This window comes from Bactrocera oleae, chromosome 2 (assembly GCF_042242935.1).
Source record: "Bactrocera oleae isolate idBacOlea1 chromosome 2, idBacOlea1, whole genome shotgun sequence".
Lineage (NCBI taxonomy): Eukaryota > Metazoa > Arthropoda > Insecta > Diptera > Tephritidae > Bactrocera > Bactrocera oleae.
This window is the reverse complement of record NC_091536.1, coordinates 97,140,523-97,163,164: the sequence shown is the minus strand read 5'-3', so window position 1 is coordinate 97,163,164 and position 22,642 is coordinate 97,140,523. Positions and strand designations below refer to the sequence as shown.

Below are 22,642 nucleotides of genomic sequence, written 5' to 3'. Positions count from 1 at the left end.
TAACAAAAGTCAGATAGAAATATCCCCAAAAACAAGTGAGATTTCGGCCGAATTGAATGATTTTTTTATAGGGTAATATTTAAGATTGGATTTGTGTTTCAATTATTTATTGTCTTGGAAATCGAAGTTTTAAATGAATTGGAAGAAATGTGATGCGAGAAAATAACGTGATTATTGCATTGACATACCTGTGCTTCAGCATTATTAATTCCTGTTTCAATTAACAGCTTTAGAATCTTCGCATCTGTAGGTAAGCTCGGCTTGAAGAAATCACATAAAAATTGCGAAAACTCATCAGTTAATTCGCTACTAAGGAATTTTTCAATCATGTTGCGTGTCTTAGGTAGAAAGTTTGGATCGTGCTTGAAATCGTTTTCGCATTGAGAACAGCAGTTTAAGTGATTCGTGTAAAATGCGTCATTCAAATTCAGTCGCGATTCGAGTAACATAAGTATTATGTCTAAATTAACATTGCGACTGGTAAGATATTCGCCCGACTTGATGAGATGATATACAAATTTCCGAACATTATTTGCGCACAGTGTGTCGGCGACCAGCAAATAGTACATTGAGACCATAACGTGACCTTCGTTAACGTCACAAATGAACTTTTTCGTTGCGAACTTAACGTCGACCAACCAGTCGGAGAAGGAATTGTGAAATATCCTCAGTCGTTGCTGATCCGCATCGTAAGCAACTATGTTCTTCATGAGATGTAAACGCTTTTCGAATTCTTCCGTATCGATGGCGTAATTGTGCGTACGTATACAATTAAAGAGGAAAAGTTTATCGACGTAACCAGATGAAGCGAGCAGTACATTTAGAAGTGGGCGTATTTTCATATATTGCTTTTTGTTGAACGACTTCTGACAAATGTACAAATACAAGCCGTTCAGTGTGCATGGTATCAATTTGATCTCACGAAAACTGAAGAAATTCTCTTTTATGCCGTTCAATACTTTCTCCAAATACAATATACAACCATTCGATTTAATATATAATTGATGAAGTGATTCTATTATCTCCTTTGTGAGCATAATACTGTCTTTAAAGTCCGAATTTAGCCTATTAATTATGTACTCCTGAACATCTTTCACCACGTGCGATTTGCGTAAGTCATCCAAAGTGATCTTCTTAAAACCTGTAAACATCCGTGTGATTTGTTTAGTTTGCTTTTTGGTGGTACACACCAGAAAGAGCCACTTAGGGAAGAGATGTATGTGATTGGATAATAATTCCGCAACGTTGCGACTCTTGTGACTAGTCGACATGCCTCTTCCACCTTTCAAAGTGGTGATCAAATTGCCTTCATTTATGTAATTTTCATCGATGGAATCGATCAGCAGCAAAAGTGCTGTTTTGGGCGGGGTAAGCTCGAGCAGTGGGAATAGCAGTGCCTTTTTAAAGCATTCATCTGGATTTTTCTCAATGCTATCGACATTCAAACACTCCAGTATTTCTGGATTTGAGAGCAGCATTTCATAGTAACCATCTGCGATTACTGTTCGACAACTTTTCGGCTTGGGTAGTGGCGGTGGTAGCGTGTTCATATTATCGTTTGCGCCGCTAGGATGTATATAGTTGTCCGTTACCTCGCGATCATTGTTCTTTTCGAATTCAATCAGATTTTCGCAATTTTCTTTATCTTCTTCGTCGATGTTTTCTTTTTCAAATACGTTCTTACATTCCTTCAGATCTTCTTCAAGATTTTTATCTGCCTCTGGCTTGTCTTCATCGTCTTCATCCCTGTCGGATTTCGGATTCTCTTCGATGGTTTTGTTGCCATTGTCCTCATTAATAGCAGCTTCTATCTCGTTTTTGAGATCTTCGCTTATCATATCAGCAATATCCTCACCACCCCCATGTTGAATAGCTGTACCACCAGTACTTGGTGTTAAAACAGCTGTTACTTTAACTGGTGAGGCAACAGCACTTGAACGGCCGAGTTTCACCGGTATCTTTGATTTCTTGCCGGGGCTACACTTGGACGATGTTGAAGGCGAGCTTTTCTCCTTTTCTGAATCGGTGTGTTTCCCTTTTTCGGTATCGTTGTCTTTATCTTCGTTGCGATCTTTAGTATTACTTTTGTTACCCGTTGAAGGAGGATGCGTGCCATAATTGTTGTATTTCTTATTGTCATCGATGGCGGAATGTCCTTTGGCTGCAGCAGGTTCTGATTTTTGCCGCATAATACAAGCATTGCCAGTTTTTTTGTTGTTAGTCGAAGTACGTCTTTGTTGAAAATGTTCAGGTTTGTCGCTGTCAAAACTATTGGCGCCACGTCGTAGTTCAGCAATTAAAATATCTTCAACATTTTCGTCCAATGTAATATTGTTCATAGCCTCATCCAGTTTTGACTCTTGCTGTTGGGCCTCTTCTTGCAGAAAGGAGAAGCCTTCATCAATCACGCGCTGACATTCATCCTTTGCGATTAATGAAGAATGACTTAATACTTGCATTACGATTTTACGCATAAATAGCGAAAGGCTGTGACATTCCGGGTTCTGCGATTCGATCAGATAGCAACCGAGTAATTTGCGGTTCAGGATGCCTTTTGTGCCAGAGTTGCCATTCATAATAGCTTGACAGATTGAAGTTTTACCTGAACCGTTCGAGCCCAGTACGAGGCAACCGTTATACGTAGAGCTGGATATTGCGGCTGCTTTAGCACGAGCCGCCATAAAACTACCAGCAACTTCGGCTTTGCCTACCGCACCAGTACTGAGCAAGCCAGGCATATTCTTCTTGCCTGCGGTGCGCTGTTCTAAGCATAGTGCTATCTTTTTCAGCACCCATTCGCGGTGTATGTACACTGGTTGTACGCCTCGCGCAGTAAGAGTCTGACTTTGAGTACCACACGACGCTGCAATGCCGCTAACTTCCTTATCGGGCGAAAGCTTTTTTTGCATTAAAACCTCTAAATTATCAGCAGTTTCTGTTAACACCGATTCACTGGTATCTGCTGTGACACTCATACTGTGATCGTCATTCCCATCACCATTGGAGTCTCCTTTGTTACGCGTTGCTTCAATGGTGAAGTTCTGTTGCACTAAATTGGCAAAGTGTTCCTCTCGAGCCAAATTCGAAAAGCTGGCGTTGGGACAGTCCCTGCTCGATATCTCTAGCTTTTTCTGCAACTGTGTAGTGTCCTTGAGAAAATTAAGTATACGCCGATCCTCCAGTTGATGACTGGGAGTGTTTGAGTTGGGAAGCGACGGCAATGATGCTGGTTGATTCGTATAATGCGAACCACCAACTAATGCGCTGGACGAGCAACCATCCACGGCCACGTCATCGTCGAGATCGGTTACTGGAATGGCATTGCCATTTCTGCTGCATAGCCGAGTTAGGTCTTTTGAGTTTAGTTTCTTGTGTTCCATAACATTGGACAATTTGGCATCGTGTGTATCATGTGTATCGTGATTGCTGCCACTTGCATGTAAACGTGCACCCGAACTGTTGAAGCGCAAGCGTTCGCCGCTTTTGTAACGGTCCGATTTGCGTAACGGTGTGGCGTAGAGCATCTCTTTGGACATATTAGTCGCGGCATAATGCCGATTGTTCGACTGCTGTTGTAGCGTTAGCGGCGAAGGCTGTTGTTTGTTGTTGGTCAAGCCGGTAGAGTTAGTGTGAGGATTGGAGTTAGCTGCATTCTGATTGCTTATATTATTCAATAGTAGCTGCTGAGAGAGCGGGTTATTGGCCACTGCTGCAGCCACGGCGTTATTTGTGTTCGATTGGGCAGATTTTTGTTGTTGGATTTTGCGAACAGCATCATTGTACATAGCCTGACAGGGTAAATTTTCGTAGATGTCGTTGCGTAGATTATCATTATCTGGATGCTTCGACATTTTCGTGATAACGGGTTTGTGGAGGTTCGGGAGCGTCTTTGTTTCACTTTCATACACTCAACTTAATGAGACAATTTCGATTGGGCGAAGAAATTCATTTCAACAACTCGTTCAACCTTGCGTTTCGCCGCTCGTTTTTGGAACTCTGAAATGAATAAAAAGGATTCTACAAAGTTTTATTTGCAATTTATAATATATATTTTAAATTTATTTATTTTTGTTTTTATCTTTGTTAATTTTTAAACTCTTTTAAAGTATGTATAGACTAATCTACATTTAAATGCATATTTAAAGAATGCATTGTTTTTTTAATATATTAATATATAATATTTTAATATGATTATTAGTATTTAGAATGTATATAGGGTAAACAAGAAAAGCAGAGCTAAGAACGGATGTTTTCTGCTCTCGCAATTTGAAAAGATCAAAGCCCGGCAAAATCCTTCAGATGTTGGCAAACCTTTATTTTAAAAAAATGTTGTGAGAGAATTCAACACGCGCTATTCGAGGATACCGAATGTACATGTGTTCAATGACTCACTTACTTTAATTATTACACTTTGCTTTTCCTTACTTTATACATATATTAACAAGTAAGGAAGTGCTAAGTTCGGATGTAACAGAACATTTTATATTTTTATACTCTGGCAAAGTCAAACGGTACTCGTTTGAGATTTCTTTATATATTTAGCTTGATTTGCATAGTGGAAAGTGAGAGAATCAGATGGAATTTAAAATGGTGTTATATGGGAAATAGGCGTGGTTGTAATCCGATTTCGCCCATTTTCGCACTATACTATAGAAATATGAGAAGAATGTTATGGACCAAATTTGGTTGAAGTCGGTTGAGCAGATCTCATTATAGCTTTAGCGGTTTAGAAGATATGCGCATTACCCTATTAGGGGGCGGGACCACGGCCACTGTATACCAAATAACAGTCTTGTATCTTATTGTGGAGCTTAGTTATGGCAATTTATTTGTTTGATTAATGGCGTTTCGTGGGCGTAGTAGTGATTCGATTACGCTCATCTGCAATACCAACCGTCTCACGGTACCCAGAAACATGTGTACCAAGTTTCATAAAGATATCTCAATTTTTACTCAAGTTACAGCTTGCACAGACGGATGGACGGACGGACGCAGACAGTCGACCGGATTTCAAGTCGCCTCTTCATCCTGATCATTTATATATGTATATATAACCCTATATCTAACTCGATTACCTCTCGGTGATACAAACAACCGTTAGGTGAACAAAACTATTATACTCTGTAGCAACATGTTGTATAAAAAAAGGGCATGTCACGCTTAGAGAAAAGAACAACGCAGTGGTGTGATTTCGATAATTAAAATAATGGTTGATCTTCTTTAATTTTAAAGAGTAAGCTATCTTCGTAGGGTTAATTCTACACAGACGTTCTTTTCTATGATTTATATTTAAAATATAATTCTTACTACGAAAAATCTTTCAGAATTTGTTTAAGTCTTTTAAAAAGTGCTGGGCATATATAATAACAATATCACTTAAAGTAAGTGCACAAATGAATTTCGTAATGATTTGCTTAAATATTAGTTGCGGCAATTAGCTTTGGCTTCACTACTTGATGGCGCTACTTCTACTATCTGGCAGTACATTTTCGTAGGAGCCGAATCAGACTTTTAGATTTCTTGTGGCAGCGAAACAAATTCTGCAGAGAAATCAAATGGCAACCGTTAAAACAGTCGGTTTTTGAAGAGCCATAACCAGGTGCCCCGAAAAGGACAAACATGTAAAATAGCGAGACAAAACCAGACCATGAACTCATATTGTCAGACTGCGGTTTAAATATGCGAGAGATAGCTGAGGCAGTAGGCATAAGAAAAGATCGCATATGGGCATAAAAAGCTGTCCGTTTGTTGGAATAATCATACCATCATTATTTGCAGATCTCCACGTACTTTTTAGACTAACTGAAGAAGTTCAAGCCTCGATCGAGCTTAAAAAGAAATAAATTGCCTTGAATCTCAATTAAATGCCGCTAAATGGCATATAACCTTCATGAATTTGCGTCTAGTTATAAGTGTGTACCAACAGAGTTGCTAAATTTTCCTCTTTATGCTATTTTATCAATTCCTATAAGGACGGACTATTCTCAGTTAATTTTGTCACTCTTCAATGTTCAACGCCGTAAAGCTGACACTGAAGAAAATTAACGAAAATTGTGTCAGACATGATTGGGTGGTGCTTTGGCCATATTTCATGGACATATATTTGTATGTATGTATGGTCTGTGTGCTACTTACATTGAACACTGCCAGTACATGGAGGACAACCGCTGATTCGCTTACATAAACTTGCAAAATAAAATATATATAATAAATTAGGGACATTAGCGTGAAAAGCACTTAAGATGGGCCTTGTTAATGGCAGAGAAGGTGTTAAGTGATAATGACGATAACACTAATAATGAGTTACGTAATGAGTGCACTTTTCCGTGATGAGCTAATAATAATGACTCCAGTTGGGTATAGAAGGTGGCTGTAAGGTAAGGGGAAACGGGAAAGCCAAGTTGGGTTAATTAGCAGAATATGGATTAAGATAATTTTAATGAGAAAACACATACCGACAAAGATCGCAGTACATATATAAATATATATGGTATGTATATGGAAATAAACGATGAACGATTTAGCCGAAGAGGATACACTTGAATGAAACTCGGATAAAATGATTTTTCTGGCACACAAGGTTCTGAAATTGTTTTTTTTTACACTTCTTAGAAGACTTGATCATCTACGAACAAGTGACTTTTAAGTTGCTATAAGTGGTGGGTTCAAATGGTTATGTTAGTTCTCATTTTTTGCAAAAATTTTCTATTTTTTAAATACTCCATTTTATTATTAATAATAAAAAAGCATAGTTAGTTGTAACCCCTGAGTAAATCGCCACTTTTTTTTTGATTCTTTTCGGGTTTGAAATTATGAAAAGTGCCGAGCCCAGCGAATATGTTGGCTGATTTTGTTATATGACTATGTACGATAAATATCAGGAATGTTCTAAAAAAAATGGCAGGACGACACAAAGCTTTCAAAATGTTACAGAAATGTTGACTTTGAGACTCTAACATGAATAAGTTTGGCATAACTTTAACACTGACATGCATAATTCTGCCATTGACAACATTACAATGAGTACAAATATTTTCGGTTCTTATTTACGTAGTTTTCGTAAATAATGTAAATGACTTAATACTTGGTACATAAACACACACGCATATATGTACACACATACGTGTGCATACTCATGCTATCCTATAAGTCAGTTTGTATATTTGACGATTTTTATATCCTCATCAATTTTATAAGCATTGTCAATATCCTCATTAATCATTCAATTCATTACGCACACTTGCAACTTGGCAAATGGTGTACACACATCCGACATCCGACAACAATAGTTGTAAATATGGCACATATGAATACACTAACATGAAAGGATAAAGTGAAATAAAAACCATAATCCGCAGGCAATCGACAATGACGAGACGATGTAAAACATTTGGATCCAGATTAAGCAAAAATGAATTTAGCAAATAAAGCGAAATGCGACAGCAGGACAGTGAGCGCAGGATATTATGCACATATGTACATTCATGTATATAGGTTCTATGTAAATACAAATATAACCCATATTTTCGCATTTTATTACCAAATACACGAATAACAACAAACGCTTGCCTGCCAGCGCTGACATATCGGAAAAGTAACAAAATGCGCTGACAACGCTTTGCAATGGAAGCTTAAGCAAAGAGTAGTGCGAGGTGCGGATGCCTATGTGCATACATACACCATACATATATATGTATGTGTACTATATGTGGCTGCGCATGTGCATGTGGCGAGCATTTTTTGTTGTATGAACGCGTCATGCAGGCGTTCCACTGAGGCATGGAGCAGAGACGTCAAGTGTATGGGTGTGGCCGCACAAGCGAGCATAATTTGCGTAGGTTAGCTGGCGCGGGTGCGGAAATGGGTGAGGGTGTGTGTGCATACGGCTGTTTATGTCACAGGATGTTGCAGTGAAGCGTCAAATAATCGCACATGACTTCAGAGAAGCGTTGTCGCCCCGTCCTGGAGCTGTTGTTTGTCAAAGAATGTCAATATGTTTGTCGCATAAAAGGCAACTACACAAAAATGCCAGAAAATCGAATGAAAAGGAAAGCAAAAGCTAAAGCACGCAGGCACAACTACCAACTATAATGGCGTAGGATAGGTGCGCACAGACAATAGTGGCCAAATAAAGGGTGCACAAGGAGTTTGACGCGTCACTTAAAACGGTTGATGCTTGCTTATACGTAACACGGTGTATTAGTAGTGTAAATGTATGTGTGGATTTGTAAATAAGCGAATGAATGGATGAATGAATGAAATGTAGGGTAACAACTTGACATGTGAAAACCCCATAAAAAGACACGACAGACAACAACTGGCGGGAGTAAACGGCAAATGTAAACACAAGCAGCACAACATGCGCTCATTCGCTCATTCGCATACAACGGCACGCACATTCGACAGGCGTGCTGCGCCTCGAGTTTGTGTAAGCCACTGCAGTTGTTTGTCTACATTAGGTGCATTTACTTTGCTTCCATTGCGAAATTTACGAACCATATCCACTCCTACCACATTCACATATGTGTGTGTGTGTGTGCATCAGCTCTGAGCATAACTGGCATGAAATTGCAGAATGAATGGGTGGATACCAGGAGTAGGCGGCGAGCGCGGGTACGGCGGGGTGTATGCGAACTAAAATGCAAATATTCTCGGAAATGCAAATAGTAATGCGCATATTAAAATGCCAACGCGTGCAATAAAAATACAATTTCCTCGCATCCACATGCGCGTAAATGCATACAAGTGAAATATGTGGCCGCAAACCCGCACATGTGAGTGTCAAACGCATTTCAGTTGACATCGGACGCATTTCATTGCGCTCATTATGAGACTATTATTTGCTTGATTTCTCTTGAGATTGCATTTGAGTTTGTGCAGCGCCACATACATACATACTCCATAAACAAACACATGGCACATAAATGAGCTAATAAAATGTTTTCTGGGTTAAATATTGCAAGCACCGAGAAGAATTAAAAAACGCGTCTAAACTCGTTAAATTGGGTAATAATCAGCGGAATAGAGAAGTACATAATAATTGTGAATATTTCGACAGCTCTTCTAACCATGGGTACATTGCGTATACGTAACGTCACATGCTGGAAACCTACTAACGGTGATTGATTGTTGAGATCAACGAAAGTATGAACTCACTGCTAGAAGTCTAACCTTAAAACAAAGCATCGTCCGTGTTGTGTTGGACAAATAGAAGGTTGGACAAATGCTGATCGCTTTTTGAGCAGCTGTTACAATGTACCATGATGTTGTTCTTGTTAAAAAAATGTGGTGGGATTGCTTGCCAATTGCTATTAAAGGACGCGTTTTCAATAATTTCGGAATGTGTTGGGCCCACGATTTAATTCATAGAAACGCTTTCAAATATTTATATTCTGGTAGCGCTATTTATACTCTGTGGATTAGTCTTGTGTATATAACTACTTATATTTTTCGCACCTAAAATATATACATATTTACACACTTTTATATAGGGTGTTTTATAACAGTTCTAAAATTCCCAAAGCAGTAACAGTCGAGCCGGATTTCAGGTAAACATATCTGTTTGAACGTACTAGGCATACCTAGTATGAAATAAAAAAAATTCAAGTGTTTCCACATTTCGATAGTTTATAGTATACCTTTAAAAATAACATATTAAAATTTTAAATCGCTATCTCAAATAGAATTTGAGTTACAGCCAGCGAAAGTGTAGCTGCTCAGTTCAATTTTCTCAAAACTACATTTTCACATTTTCTTGAGTGCTGGCGCAGATCCGATCAATATCAATTTTTTATCTTCTCCATACAATGACCTAACACTTATTCGATCTGATGAAAAATCGAATTTTGGCAAGACAAATATTTTTTGTAAAATTTCTTAAATAAAAACTGTCATTTTCTAAAGTTTTTTAGGCTGTCACACTAGCTGTGCATCTTAATTCAAAATAAAAGTTCTTTATCTCCAAAAACACCCGTTATTATATAAGACAAACAATGTGTATTATCTTTTCATGTGCAAAACAAATGCATAAAACAAGGATATGTCAGCTGCCAGCAGCCTGAAGCTATCGTACGGCTTAACACATACACACTTCATATGGTGACATGTGCTGTTTGTGAGCATGTCCTCACTTCTGCTTGTTTGTGTTGCATAAAAAATCTCCTATTGGTGAGTACCATGTGACTGGCCGCTTGCATCTTTCCGCCATCACCAACACGATAGCGTTTATTGCTATCCTTGGAAACTTCTTTATGAACATGGTTATCGTCACACTCATTATCAGCGAAAGGATAACTGTTTACAGGTAAGCTTTTGTGTAGTTGTTTTCCTGGTGATGGTGCACTTGTTATTTTTTAAGTCATCAGTAGCATCGTCAAAAAAGGAAAAAAAATATCAAAATCATCTACGAATATGCCGTGACAATGCATACGTAAACATTAAAGGCTTAAGGTGCATTTTTTTTGTAACTAGTGCTGCAGTATGCCAGGGAAATCGCGTCGGAAGCAGTGACACAAATGGCGGGCGAACATTAAATGGGCGTTAGGGAGCAGCATGCTCTCTTTCTATTTGTGTGAGAATTACTGCATAATGTTAAAATCGTGAAACACTGCAACACCGCTGCGCTACAATTGCTAAACTATGTGGTGTATTTACTGAAATTTGGCCTCTATACTTCTGTAGGCGGGTTTGATAAAAAATGTGACTTTTATTGTTTTCGAATATTATAATATTTTCTCTCCCTTTTGTTTCGTGAATAGTTAAATATTACAGGAGTAAAATCGATTCGGAACCTAGACTATGAGCTGGAAAATATTTTTAATTTGAGTATTTTTTGGCATTTTCACTTTCAGTTGCACCAATTACAAAGCAAATTGTTAAAAATATCAATGAATGAAAAGCTGCAGTGACTTTTCTATTCATTTAGTTAATTTAACCAACGTAAAAGCGGGTTCAATGAAGCTTTATTAACTTAAACATGTTGATTTGAACCTTTTACCATATACACTCAAAGCAACATCACGACAGTGACATTGATAGGAGGAGAAAATTACGGTAGTTACCAGTCTTCTATTACAATTTTCGCGAGCGCATACTCGACTTTTTACTTCAAATCTTCCGCTTTTCTCAGTTACACAAACATGCTGCACTGCCTACATAGCCAACAGCATCAACCGATAATGTTAGCCAATCTCAACTCAATTCAAGCGCACTTGGATACTATTGGCACTAGTGTTGTTGTTGTGGTAGCCGATGTTGTTATTTTTCTCATTGTTGGGGATCATCGTCAGACAACTGCTGGTTGAAGTGGTGCGTGCGGAGGTGTTGTACTTTGCCTTGAACTTACTTGTAATAGTAAAAAAACTGTGCAGTGATTTATATATTTTTGTTGTTATTGTATTTGTGCTCTCTTTGGTTGCTGTCGGTGTTATTGACACTGATTGGATTAGGTTTGTTGAGTTTTAAGTGCGCTCAATTCAAATTGCACACAAATTGTGTATTGACGTTAGAAACTTCCCTTTAATTATATTTAGTCCGTATTTATTTTGCTCTGCGCTTGCTGTAAGCAAAGAGTAATTTATATATATTGGCATACACACATATATAGACTGAAAAATTAAACAACTCTCAAGTGCACTTTCGAATGACGAGGCTCTTGTAGTTGTCGAGTGTTATTTAAACTTAAGAGTTGCAATAATTTAATTGAGTGCTCAATAGCACTTAAATATACATATACAAGTATATGTATGTATATATACGAGCAAATCATATAAAATAAATCAAATGCATATGTGATTATTTACATGTTTACCAAGAAGTGCAGCAATTATGTTGTTGGTAAGCTCTAAGCACAAATTATCGCATAGTTTATACCTTTCAACGAAAAATATACAGCCTTGGCCAAAAGTATGGGACACTCTATAACGATAAGGGTTATTTGAAATAGTGAAGGCAAAGCAAAATTTCTCTTTACTAATATCTTGCTCAAGTAGTTAATATTATATATTATATAACACAACAACAACAAACGTTGATTCTTGCCATGGATAAAAAAAAAAAAGTTAATTGCTCACTCAGAGTCAAGTTTTTTATTTAAATACCCATAAATGACGACTTTTGTGACAGGTGAAGGGTAAAAATCCCGATTCGAGGAGGGTACGGAAAGCCGCTGGTTTAAATTGAAAAGAAAATGGCATGAGATATTCACGGAGAGTGGTGCAATAAATACTTAAATTAATACAAGCTCAAACAGCTCGGTGGAGACTATAGAAAACTGATTGAAAAGGTCGCAAAAGTTTTGAAATGACCTGGAAAATTTCTGAATTCTGAGAATCGTAGAGATATTTTTAAAGAGGAATAATGATTGAATTTAAGTTTTTGAAATATGCTTTTAGTTAAGATTCACCAAAACAAATGCACGTTGTAATTATTACAATATTTTAGGTTTTACCTCGGTTAGGAGTTGACCTTCGACTCATTGCGAAGGGTAGTCGTACATTCCAAGCGGCTTATTACATAATATATTTGAGACATCCTTTGAATTGTTCTTAAAATGTTGAAGACAAAAACATAATTCCATTTCCGCATACCGTTTACGAATGTTAGAATGTGCACTTCAGCTGATCTCCGTAACGAATGCCCAGTTGAAGAAACGAAGGCACCACTACACAATATAAATATATAACATCATTGACAGATCGTTAATCAAAAGTGTTTATACATTTCGGGGTTACACAGATTTGCGATGGAATTATGAAGAGTGATTCACGCAGCGCCGAATTAACAACTGATATGCACAAAGACGTCTTGAAAGATTGGCATTTATAAACCAAAGACGGAGAAGGCAAGAGGCGGCATTAAAGCGAATATAAAAAAGCTGTAAACATTTTTGTGTGGCTGCAGGCAAACAGAAACTACAGATATCACATAATCAGATCAACGTGAAATGCCAACGACGCGCGAAGAGTTGTGGAAATGACGTTATGGAAGCTTGACGCGCCGACAATGTAAGGAAAGATGTGCGCTCTTTGAACACACGCAAATATATGTGCACAGCTGGCGCTTTCACAATACCATAGATGCAAGAACAAAAAAGAAAATATGTATTTTTGCATGTATGCCAGCGACTCGGACGATTGCTCGTAAGCCTGATAAATCCATACGAGGAAGAGTCAGAAAGATTTGGTATGAGAGAAATGCCACTGACGACACCGATGCTACTGGAACGCCACCAGAAAAAGCCGCTAAAACCGTGCATCGGCGAGATCATTCAGTTCAGTTGAGAACAAAGAGTGGCATTGAAACGAAGTGTTGCTGTGCGTTCCCTTTAAAAGCAGGGGAGAATTTAATTTGTGCATTGCTACTTAAGACTCGTTGAGCTAAACGCCGCGCTGCAGTGCAAATACGCAAAAGCCAAAAAATGCTGCGCGCGCAAGTTTTGGTTCTTGTTTACGGAATTTTTATTATAATGTATATATTTGCCGTATCTGCTACGAGTGCTAGCGTAGAAGATATAGACGAGAATTACATGAAACAGCTGTTGGGCAATTTGAATATGAGCGTCGATCCGTGTGAAGATTTTTATGCGTTCGCATGTGGCAATTGGGCGCAACACTACGATGATGATGCCTATGTGGATGTGCCCGGTTATATGGACTATGAAGTGAATAAGCAATTGCTTAGCGCGCTGCTTGCCGACAGAGCAACAAATATAAGCGGTATAGCGCAGCAAGCCTGGCATTACTATGGGTCGTGTGTGAATCTAAATGCGCCCGTATTGAATAGCTTTCTGCGCTACGTGCAACAGGCTTTACACTTTGAATGGCCCATATTGCGTGCTGAGTGGCAGCGACCTTGGCAGAATGTCACACACTTCGATTGGCTGCGCATTGTAGGTGGCTTGCGCGCTTATGGACTGAACGGCATTTTCATAACGCAGGAAGTCAATGTGCGCCTCGTCAATGCAACGCATTACCTTTTAGTGTTGCACGCGCAACAGTTGCCGGCTGTGGCGCCACCCTCACTGGTTCTGCGGCAGAAGGCTGTTGAAGACATATTTATTAATTTCGGTTTGACAGCGTTGGCGGCTCGAAATGTCAGTGCGCGTGTCATTGCGTTAGATAAGTCGTTGAATGACGCCTTAAGCACTCTCACATTGCTGCCTTCAGGGACTTCAAATGTCAGCGAAGCAAATGTAACGCGCGCCAACTTCACGAGCTTGGAGATGAATGTAAACGATTTGGTGCAGTTGGTGCCGGAAATCGATTGGCGCAGGTATCTGCAACATACGCTTGGGCGCGAAGTGGACTTAGAACAACAGCTGCTGCAAACCTTCTCCTACGATTTGCCCTACTTTCGCAAATTGCCAGCGCTACTTGCTGCACACTCAAACGAGACGATCGCCTACTATATAATGCTGAAGTTTATGTATCAATTGAGTGGCGATTTGCCAACTGGAATGTCTGATGTGCAGAAGTCCACGCATTGCATGCGCCTGCTGCGTGGTTATATGCCACTGGCGGCCAATTACCTATACGAGGAACATTATTACAAGCATAGACGCGTGGCGAGTGACGCCGCGCTGCATCGTATTTTCAACAAGTTGCGCGGCAACTTCGCACAGCTGGTCGATGCTAATGCTTTACAGCTGAACGCCACTGAGCGTGCCTACATACTCGCCGAACTGGACGGAATGCAGCTACGCATAGGGAATGTGCCACATGGGGCGACGAACTTGACTACTCAAGTCGAGGAATACTATGCGGGTATAGACATGAACCCTAGCGACTTTTACGGCAATCATTTACAGCTTATCCATAGCAGTGTGCGACGCATGCAGTCGAAGCTGTTGAATATGCCGCGTGCGGCAAATGCGACACAGCAACAGATCTACGAGTATAATTTCGAAACATCAAGCTCTTCATCGCCCATTAAGATCTTTGAAAACGTGGTGCTCGTGCCATATGGGTATTTGCAGTTGCCGCTTTATGATCACCGGTTGGATGATTTGTTTCAATATTCACTATTTGGCTTGATTCTTGCTCACGAGATTATGCACGCTTACGACCTCTTTCACATTATCTACGATCAGCATGGCAACTTTAATCCGTTGGGTTTGGATGTGGCGCAACATTATTGGAGCTTCATTAACTGTACGCGGACAACGGAGTTAAATGCCGTGCTTACGTCTGGCGTATCAAACCTACTTCGGTCCGGACGAGATCAGCGCAGCTGCAGAGCAGTCCCATAATATTACTGCAGATGAACCAAAAGCTGATTCGCGCGTTGAAAATGACAGCCCTACGAAAAGTCAACAACAAACTGTCATTGGTGATAATGTCATCCCTAATAGCTTTGCAAATTCTTCTCTGAATGACGCTTCAGCTAGCCTATGGCTCGGTAATTTCACGCGCCCGCAGCTCTTCTTCATCAATTCGGTGCAGTTTTTATGCGCTAACATGCCGCGCATCGATGCGCTGAATGTGCAACCGCTGCACCTCGGCCATGACATGCATGATGTGCGCGTACGACGCAATTGGTTGAATTTGGAGCATTTTGCGGCCGCTTTTCAGTGTGCACGTGACACACCGATGAACCCGACCGAGAAATGCCGCTGGTGGTGAGCTGCTTAGTGAGTGCCCGAATGGTGCGACTGTCCTTCGATGGGGTTTATTATTCTTAAGCGGATTATAGTTTTCTCTTTGTAACAGTTATGTACTACTTTTTATTTATGTTATGATTTTGCATTGCTCTCTGTGAGATGTCGACAATTTTTGCAACTATGTAAATTTAACCGCTTGACCGCTTTTCATAATGTACTAGGTAGCTTTTATGCATGAGCAAAAATATCTTGAAGACTTACCTTTTGTGGTGGTTACTTCTTTACTCGGTGCTCGTAGACTATTTCTGAAACGAAAAATAGTTTCACAAAATTAAAATACTCGAAAAATACTACATTCTTTAATGATATAACAAAAAAGTATTTATATATGTATGTGTATGTATGTATGTCGAAATATAGACGGAATAAACTAAATCGTTGTCTTATTTTTATTTCGATCTGAAAGCTTGTTGAAACTTCAAATTGAAAGATGAAAAGAGAGGAAGACGAAAAGAGATCAATCACAAGAAAAACGTTAACTTCGGTTGCACCGAAGCTATAATATCCTTCATAATTACAAAATATTTCTTACAAAAACTTTGATCGGTCAGTCTGTATGGCAGATATATGCTACATACAAATATATTTCTTCGGATGTTGCATCATTGTGCAATGAGTATAACATACAAGCACTTGATTCCGATCGTTCAGTTGTATGGCAGCTATAAGCTATATTGATCTGATATCGGCCATTCCGACAAATGCGGTAGTTCGCATATATATAGACAGACGGACATGGACTATATCGACTCAGCTAGGCACGCTGTTCAATTATATATATAATTTATAGGGTATTATACGTTCTCTTTTGGGTGTTACAAACGTCATGGCAAACTTAATATACCCTGTTTTATAACCTGAAAACTGGCAAACTGTGTTTGGATGGCCGTAAGATAAGTATCATATTTATTATAAAATCAGCTGCGAAAAAGGAAGCTATTATAAAAGAAAATATAAATTTGAACGATGTTCATAAACTAAAATCAGACATAATATTTATCGACATTCTTTAAATGGCGTGAGCAATCGGATATCAAATGATTTTGTTCCGCACACCAAAAACGTACAACAGAAGCCGAAAGCATCTTCTTTCGCCAGTGTAAAAGATTTTTTTCCAAAAACACATGTGCTCGTATTAACAGAACTAGGCTGATTGGTGCCTCATTCAGAATTTCACTGTAACTTTACGCTAGCTCTGCTATGAAAGATTTAGTTTTTACTAAACACAACAGGCTGGCAAGTAAAAAGGAAATGTATACTACAATCGCATAAAGTTTGATACAAGTATTTAATTCAATTAAAGAAACAACTTTTCAGACGGTAAAAAGTTCAATTTATTTTCATATACTCTTTCAGTAAAGGACTGAAGGCACTGTGCGAAACTGTTAGGCTCTTAAATGGAATTGAAAATGTGCTGGTAATTTGACAAATTGACTGAATTGAGCTTGGGAACGTAAACGAAGGCAAGCGTGCGTTTGTTATTACGCTCAAAGTTTCATACACATACAGACATCTGACGTGTTCGTACTGCGCATTTGTATTATTCTGTCGATGGAACATGCAACAGTCCAACATTTTTGACATTTACCAATTTACCGAAATCCCAAGTTACAGACTGACAGAGATACCAGTTGTTGTTGTGTTGCACAGCCCATTTCGTACTGTCAAGCATTGGCGCAATCTCGGTAAAAATCAATACCCAGCACCGAAAATGAAGTCATGTCCTTTTTTATACAGAATTTTTTTTTGGCATTTTCGTATATATTTTATTTAGTATTCTCGGCACTGCCTTCCGTAATCGTATATTCCACAGCTCGTCGGTGTGATCAAAAATCAATACTTCGCAAATTGCAACACTGCGAAATGGAACAAAACATAACACAAACAACAAGAAAAGCTCTAGCGAACCAACAAATGCTAAGCTTTATAAATATATACAGCATATATGCATATTTGCATATAGTTGCAAACACAAATATTCATGGGTATGTGCAATATGCAGCCAACAAAATTCGAACGGCTGCCAGTTGACGGTTGCCGGTTGACACTTCAGTTACCGGCATGCCCAAATTTCCGACACCCGCTTCCTGTTTGTCCTTCGGCAACGCCACCACTGAAAACAACCGTAACGAAGAGTTGGGGGTGAAGCATCAGCACTTCATCTCTGAAATGGGGAATACCACATCAATAAGTCGCACAAATTGAATTCAATGAATATAGCTAATATTTTTGTTATTGCTATATGCAGCTTTTCGAGTTTTTTGTGCGCATTTTTCGAGAAAAGCGATGCAATTTGCAACGGAAATGTAAAATATCAATTCGAGTCCAAACGCTACTGGCACACTTAATGCATATTGGCATTCTTTTTAGATTCCTGCTAATTGATTTGGTCATCCATTAGCGAATTAACATTCGACATCGATAGTGGGAATTCGAAATGTATGAAAATTTGCGCTGCGCTAATTTCGACAGAAAATCGAAGTCTCGGAGTGGAATACGAAATTTTACACCAGTTTGTAATGAAAATGTAAATAAATCAGTGAATTGCTGCAGGTATCGTGAAAAATGAACATACTCTATTTTGTGTCTGAATTAACATATTTAAGGCATAAAGATTTCAGATCGATATATTAAAAATTGGGACAAATTTTTGCGTATACTCGTATACAGACCGACAGGCGTACATCTCTAGACCAACTCAGCTCGTCATGCTGTCCATTTATGTTTATATACTTTATGCGTTTCTTCTGGGTGTTACAAACATTGTGGCAAACTCAATATATACGGTTCGGGGTATAATATTATAATATTGTGCAAAGGTTACGAAAATCCCACGTGGTCTACCCTGGCATTTGCATTAAATTACGCAAATCATTTGAAATACACCAACCGACGATTATGAAAGCGAGCAGTCACTGAGTCATCGATAGATGTATTCGCAACGGCACCGCTAATGCCATTAGAAATAAGTAAGGAGCTGCTATAATTGGGTGAAGCTGATTACCATACACGTCGTATACTTAAAAAGTGTAATTAGTATAACCTTTTAAGATTTTGAGATTGTCAAAGCGGGTGCAGGGAAACGAGTCTTTGGTATGGAAATTTTGAGATAGAGCCAATTGATTTCATAAAGTTACTAATATTTTGAGGTTCACCAAATTTTTTTTAAGGCTATAAAAAAGGTTGGATGTATGGATGGATTACACTATTTTTTTTTTTTAACACAGAACACGGGATGAGTGTTGTCACACGCGGTAAATAGTTTCATAATTGCTCCACTTTTAATCTGTTAATACAAAGTAAAGCTATTTGTACAAAGTTACAATACCCTAGTGCAAATTGTGCGCTTTACAAAAAGTTCAGTGCAAATGAAAACAAGTGCGAGCCACGGAAACTCATAATAAAGCGGTTGCGTGAAACAATAGCAACTGCATGAAAAATATGAAAAATAAACTTTAATACTTTAATTTCTTTAGTATTTACATATTAAAGTTGCCTAACGATGTGTGTTGTTTTAGCTTTACTTCATGCCGTGATTATGTTGTTAATGGAGCTGCGATTTGTTTCCGCTCGCATATGGCGCGTCACACCTACGGCGCCACTGATGACTCGCAAAAGGAAGGCTGCAAGTAGGCGTGTGCAGCGGATGACGATTATTGCTGCCAAACTTTTGTTAATGACACGAAATTGCCATAACATTTTTATGTCGATGTGACAACGCTGGTTACAAAAGACATACACGAATGCTAATGCTAAATACAAATGCTATTTAATGCGGTTGCATGCAACGCGCCAAGTCCTATTAAGTCTTACAGCTAACTCTAATTGAATGCCTGAGTGAGCATGTGCGAATGCAAATAATATAATTGTTTGAGTCTATGGTACATACCATATATCTATATCTTCTAATTTTGATAGCGTGGATACATTTATATTGGAAATTCTATAGTCTGTTTTTATGTATATACCTACATATGTATGCTTCGATATGTTACGTGTTCGTATGCATGTATGTAAAGTAAGGCGCAAAAGAGTAATGCTTGTTTTCTAAGTGCGCTCTCGCTTCGCAATGTAAGTCAATGCTTGATAATTGTCGCGAGGCGTCGATGATGTAATATCGGCGTATTTTGCAATTTGATAGCCTAACCTACACAAAAACGTTATATAACAACAACGAAGTGTGCCGTGAAAAAAGAAAGCCGCAAAATGTATGACGCATAAAAAAAAGAAATATGCATTTTGCATATGATTACTGAAAGAAAATACACATATACAAGTACATATGCATATCTACCATATATTCAATGAAATTAGGTCCATTATTTTTACATTAAATACCAAGCATTTATCATAGTTTGAATGTTTCAATTTATGTCGAATATGCATGGTTTTTTCTATAACGAAGGTATTTATAAAACTTCTACGCTGATGAAGTTAAAAGATGCATAAGCATCCCAGTCATGCTCCCGGAGCTTCTGGCAAGTCACTATCGATATACATATGTGGTATAGCGTTGTCTTGCTGGAACACAATTCCATTCCTATACGCCAAAGCTGACCGCTTCTGGACGATTGCTGCCTTCAGACGGTCCATTTGTTGCCAGTACAGGTCTGAATCAAGAGTTTGATCGTAGGGAAGTACCTCATAGCAGAGCTTTGAACTTATTTTTGCATCCAGTCTTATTTTATCCAAACGTTTTTATGCAATGTTTAGCTCCTGGAAAAACAGTGGTGAAATGACGATCGTCGAGGTCAGATTTTCTTTATTTCATCGATCTTTTCGATAATTGGGATTCCAGAGCGAAACCAAAATTGCGCGTGAATGCCTGTTACAATATCAGGACCACAAACACTATTCACATTTTCAGCCACCTGGCTTACGTTTTCATCTTTATCGAAACTGTAAAATATGGCGTATCTTCTCTTTGCTGGTGTCCATCTTTGACGTGTGCTGAGTTAAACAAGCATAATCCACCGACCGGGTGTGGCATGGCGTATGCGGAACGTGGCATTATTTAACACAGTTACTTGTAGAAGGCAAATAAATATATGGAAATGCTTACATGAACTCATTCAAATTTAAGTGGAACATTTTAATTTTAAATGCCGATAAACTGAATAGATTATTTTCCAACAACATTTTGATTAAATATATTAAATGGTTTTAATGGGCTTAGTGCTATTATCAAGAATTTAGTTTGAATAATGCGTGCTACAACTAAGTTACACAGCTATATAAATATATTTAGTTGAAATCCATAACTTCTGCTTAAAACCAAAGTTGCATTTGTGTAATTACATTAAATGATGGATTGCATTTATCAAATATATACAGTCTTTCACACCAGCATAAAAGATAGTTTGTTGAAGAGCACTAAACTCACAGCGACGGCGACAAGAAGTAGCAAGTCCACAAACTGAAATCTTAATTACACTACACAACTGTTTCTAGAAATGGTGAGTGTGTGCAATAATTTTGTTATTTTGTTGTTATTATTTTACTATCAACATTGATATGCGTTTGAATAATGACTTGGTATATGAATTTACGTTCATGCATTTAAATATTGAAAATCTTCACATGGTATACATATGTTTTCAAGCACTACAAACAAATATATGTCAACTATGTAAATCGTGGCTCACATAATTACACGCACTCAGTGGTAATATTTATCGCTGCATATTGAGCGTAACACCAATCGGAATCATTAATTGGTTCACTGCTCTTTGCTCTATAGCTATGTATCGTTCATATTTGTTCGTGTGGTGGGGTGGCGTAGCCAAGTTATAATTTAAAATTAAATTCCAAACTGTAAATTAATTTATACCGATAACCAAACGGCCTGTTTGATGTGGGTTAAATATGAAAACAATGCACTTTGCGATTAAAAATTCATTCAATTAACTATAGTTCATTTTATTCACATTTAATAAGGTTAAATTGTGATTATAATTAACTTCTAATTCATATTTAACATAGTGACTTTTTTATATACATTTTTTGTGCCATATTTTGTCAATTTGTCAATGAATTTCACTGCTCATGTTTTATTTAGTTTAAAAAATCTACTAATCGCAATAAAAGTCTCCACAGACAATAAATTCTGTTGTACACCATTTTCTTAAGGAAAAGCAAACTCATCTATTATCTGCTCTAATTTTTATCTGGAATGGTTGATTTAAGCGGCGCATCTATGTTGTGTTAAATTTCGAAAAAACGTTTGTTGTATATTATAGATATTCGGAGAGGATTCTTTTCTGATAATACTATGCTCGTATATCAAAAATTGGTTGAATCGGATTAATAATATGCTTAACCCCCCTATGTCAAGTAGAAAGATTTTCGAACTTCCGCTGACTTTATACCGCATATATCGGCCAACATGTGTGTCATCTAAGTAAAAGTCAATGAGCGCGTTATTCTAATAACAGTGTATTTTTGCGCTAAAAATGAATAAAGTCGTGTAAAAACTTGCCCTAGACCCCATATAACTTATACCAGGATTTTCAAACATCTAGTTGAATTTACTCCTTATATTATATATTAGTGATGGTATTTGAGGCACATTAGTGAAACTCAGAGAGCATCTTTTTCTGTTAATAAGATGACATATATAGATAAAATTGGGTTAATACTACCCCTATCTCTTATATACATAATACAAGAATTTCAAACTTTCGATTTAGTTTATACGAATAGTACAGTTTAATGCCGAAAATATATGAAATTGATCTACGAATTACTCCATCTTCCTTATACTACACACAAGTATAATGATTCTCGCTATTCTAACAAACATTATACCTCATATATCGGTCAGTGAGTTATATATTTATAAAGTTGCTTCAAAATATGTTCTCAGGTATACCTGAGCAATGTCAAAATTAAATGCAATCTGCCCACATTGTTCTTTGCACCCAGTATACCCTATATAGTGATTTTCGACTTTACACCTGACTTTAAACCGTTTGGGTTGTTCAA

The 22,642-nt window shown here is 38.0% G+C and overlaps 2 protein-coding genes across 6 annotated transcripts in view; one reads left to right on the top strand and one right to left on the bottom strand.

Annotated features, from left to right (window-relative positions):
- LOC106614831 (ankyrin repeat domain-containing protein 50) overlaps positions 1-22,642 on the bottom strand; it is a 65,884-nt gene that overhangs the window by 6,388 nt on the left and 36,854 nt on the right. For all 5 annotated transcript variants that reach the window (XM_070106102.1, XM_070106103.1, XM_014230746.3 and 2 more), the window contains exons 3-4: positions 15,860-15,903; positions 189-3,996 (exon numbers count right to left, since the gene is read on the bottom strand). In XM_070106102.1, the coding sequence (XP_069962203.1) occupies positions 189-3,851 (3,663 nt within the window). In that variant the 5' untranslated portion in view covers positions 3,852-3,996; positions 15,860-15,903. The remainder of the gene's footprint in view (positions 1-188; positions 3,997-15,859; positions 15,904-22,642) is intronic.
- Positions 13,105-16,033, top strand: LOC106614832 (neprilysin-4). The gene is given in 2 exon segments (XM_014230748.3): positions 13,105-15,177; positions 15,179-16,033. Coding segments are annotated over 2 exon segments (2,202 nt in total). The 5' UTR covers positions 13,105-13,417; the 3' UTR covers positions 15,621-16,033.